The following is a 2,901-nucleotide window of genomic DNA, read 5'->3' on the forward strand; positions in this document are numbered from 1 at the left end:
AATACCAACAAATACCACCTTTTCCACCACAAAACTTTCAGCCAAGGCAACCACGACATCCATCGCAACAAGCGGGTTCATCAAGTACGTCCTTAGAGGACATAGTGAAGAGTTTGGCCACTATCACCCAAAGCTTTCAATAAGAGACAAAAGCAAGCATCAAGAACCTAGAGCAACAAATTTCACAGCTTGCCACTTCGGTTAGTAGGTTGGAATCTCAAGGAAAGTTACCCGCCCAAACCGAGACAAGCCCAAGACATAATGTATGTGCCATCACATTAAGAGGTGGAAAGAGTTATGATGGCCCATCAATACCGGTTGATCAAGAAAAAGAAGAATAAGAGATAGTGGTGGACAAGCTGAGTACTAAGGGGGGGAATAAAGAAAAATTTAACGAAAAGAAGCATGCCCCCCACCGGAGTCAAATATACTTGAGTCGCTCCATTTCCCGAAAGATTGGTGAGCACAAAGAAAGAACGAGAGGAGAGTGAGATCATTCAAATGTTCTGGAAATTCAAGTAAATATACCCCTCATTTATGTCATCAAATAGGTACCTAGATATATAGGTTCTTAAAAGAACTTTGTATATCTAAAAAGAAACTCAAAGGTAATGAAACGGTAAAAGTTGGTGAGAACATTTCAGTGGTTTTGCAAAAGAGGATGCCCTCGAAGTGTAAAGATCCTAGTGTCTTTACCGTACCTTGAAAATTAGGGAGTCTTCATGTACCTTGAGCTATGATTGACTTGGGTACATCTATAAATGTCCTACCATACTCTGTTTACAAATCAATTGGTGTAGGTACATTGAGCAAAATCGGTGTAATCATTCAACTTGCCGACCGGTCGATAGTACACCCAAAAGGTATACTAGAGGACGTGTTAGTTCAAGCCAATGAAATTGCTTTCCAAGATGATTTTTATTTTCTAGTTATGGGAGACGATGACTCCCCAAATTCAGGTTCCATACTTTTGGGTAGACCTTTTCTTAAAATAGAAAAAACCAAAATTGATGTCTATAATGGAACTTTATCAATGGAATTTGATGGGGAAGTCATTAACTTCAATATTTTTGAAGAGAATAGCTACCCAAGTGATATTAATTCTTTAAATTTTGTGGATATGTTCAGCCTTTGACTGAAGAATGCTTTGAGTTGACTAACCATGAATTTTTAGAAGTAGTTTTGAGTAGGAACTTTGATAACAATTCAGTCAAGGAGATTGCAGAAAAATTCAAGATATAGGATGAATTGTTGGGAATTGTGGATTTTACGGATGGCGAAAAGAACATGGGGTTCAGTGAAATTGGTATTCTCCGGAAGGTAAAGTTTCAAGAGTTAGAGGAATTCCAAAATGAAGCCTTCGAGAACTCATACATCTACAAGGACAAGACCAAAGCATTTCACGACAAGTACCTTTCTCGTAAAAGCTTTGAGATAGGTCAAAATGTATTACTCTATGACTCTCGTCTTAAATGGTTTTTCGGTAAGTTACGGTCCCGGTGGGTGAGACCGTTTGTTGTTACTAATGTATATGATCATGGTATAGTCGGGATTAAAAGTAACAAAACGGGAAACGTGTTCAATGTTAATGGTCACGGGTTAAAGGTATTTTATCAAGGTTCCGAAGAGAATGATATGGAGGTTGATAGCTTGGAACGCACGGACTATATAGAGTAAAATCTGAAGGGTAAAGTCGAGCCAAAGACTTGAAACAAAGGTGGCTAACCGAGAGGTAACTCAAAGAGTATTTTCTTTTCGTTTTTCATTCAATTACTTTTTTTCTTTGTGTTGCAATGTTTTTTAGTCATTTTGAGAGTTTCATACAAAATAATTCATATCTAAAAGATTGAAAGAAAGTCATGTTAAAAAAACACGCATGGGCAAACATCAAAACGCACGTTCAAACATCAAAAACGCATGGTCTGCCTTTTGCCCGTGCTTTTTGGCTTGAAAAAAAATATACATAAAAAAATAAAAAAAATTGGGTACTCTCCAAAACCTTTTAAAACTTCATTTTTATCTTCAAGTTCTTAAATATTAAGCCCAAAAAGGTATGTAATTTTGCTTCCCTGACTTCATCTTTTTCATCCTCATAGTTGATTTCACGTTGATGGATAAAAATTGAACCCTTGTTTTTGTTTTGTAAAGTTTGACTTGAATCTTGTGTAGGGTTTCAATACTAAGTTGGGGGAAGGGATTGCAAAGAAGAGGGGAAGCTTTTACCTCTTTTTTTGTGAATTCCACCATTGAAGAGCTTCACTTGTCTAGAGGTTGAAGATTATATGAAAAACCAATCAAACACCAAGAAGTTCAAGCTTTTGTCTGGTATATTTCTTCCATGCTTCCATTTTATGCATAAATCTCCATTTGTTTGACAAGCGTTGTAGCGACCCAAAAATCAAGGGTAAAATTTTCATTTTTATTATAGTCAAACACAAATATCATTTAATCCAAACAATCCAAAAACGTTGCTAATTAAAAACATTTATCAGAGTTAATCCCAAAATCACATATTATTGGTATGTATTCGACCCAAGAGTAGCATGGTCCATTTGGGTTGCATATCATCAGGACAATTTGTTAGGATGGACTTTTGACAGAAGAGGTTATATATGATTTATTAATATATTATAAGTTCTAATATATTAATATGAAATCATATGTTTTAATTAGTATTGATCAAGAATTAATTTGGAATTAATTTAGTGATCAAAAGAGACTAATTAAAACTATGGGGGTTAATTATGGTAATTAGTTATATTTATATGTGTTGGGCTTATGATCCATGTTGGACCAAGTTTATGTATGACTACATAAAGAGTTAGGCCACATGAACCATGGATCATAAAACCCATGGATATGGGTTTGGGTTATACCCATGACTCTTAGAATTCAACACAT

General features: G+C 35.5%; 1 protein-coding gene across 1 annotated transcript; it reads left to right on the forward strand.

Annotated features, from left to right (window-relative positions):
* The first annotated feature begins 1,287 nt into the window (after positions 1-1,287).
* Positions 1,288-2,275, forward strand: LOC145130899 (uncharacterized). Its single transcript, XM_079065653.1, has 3 exons — positions 1,288-1,483; positions 1,547-1,673; positions 2,170-2,275. The coding sequence occupies exons 1-3, from the start codon at positions 1,288-1,290 to the stop codon at positions 2,273-2,275; spliced, it is 429 nt and encodes a 142-aa protein (XP_078921779.1).
* The last annotated feature ends 626 nt before the right edge of the window (positions 2,276-2,901 follow it).

The sequence above is a fragment of the Lactuca virosa genome, chromosome 8, assembly GCF_052849685.1.
Source record: "Lactuca virosa cultivar CGN04683 chromosome 8, Lactuca_virosa_CGN04683_v6, whole genome shotgun sequence".
NCBI lineage: Eukaryota > Viridiplantae > Streptophyta > Magnoliopsida > Asterales > Asteraceae > Lactuca > Lactuca virosa.

What these genes read in the sequence shown, in the direction of transcription:
- LOC145130899 (XM_079065653.1), top strand. Translation starts at nt 1,288, where the DNA reads ATGGGGTTCAGTGAAATTGGTATTCTCCGGAAGGTAAAGTTTCAAGAG. An exon ending in TCGTCTTAAATGGTTTTTCG is followed by an intron (nt 1,484 to 1,546) that starts GTAAGTTACGGT and finishes ATCATGGTATAG; the next exon opens with TCGGGATTAAAAGTAACAAA. An exon ending in GAACGCACGGACTATATAGA is followed by an intron (nt 1,674 to 2,169) that starts GTAAAATCTGAA and finishes AATCTTGTGTAG; the next exon opens with GGTTTCAATACTAAGTTGGG.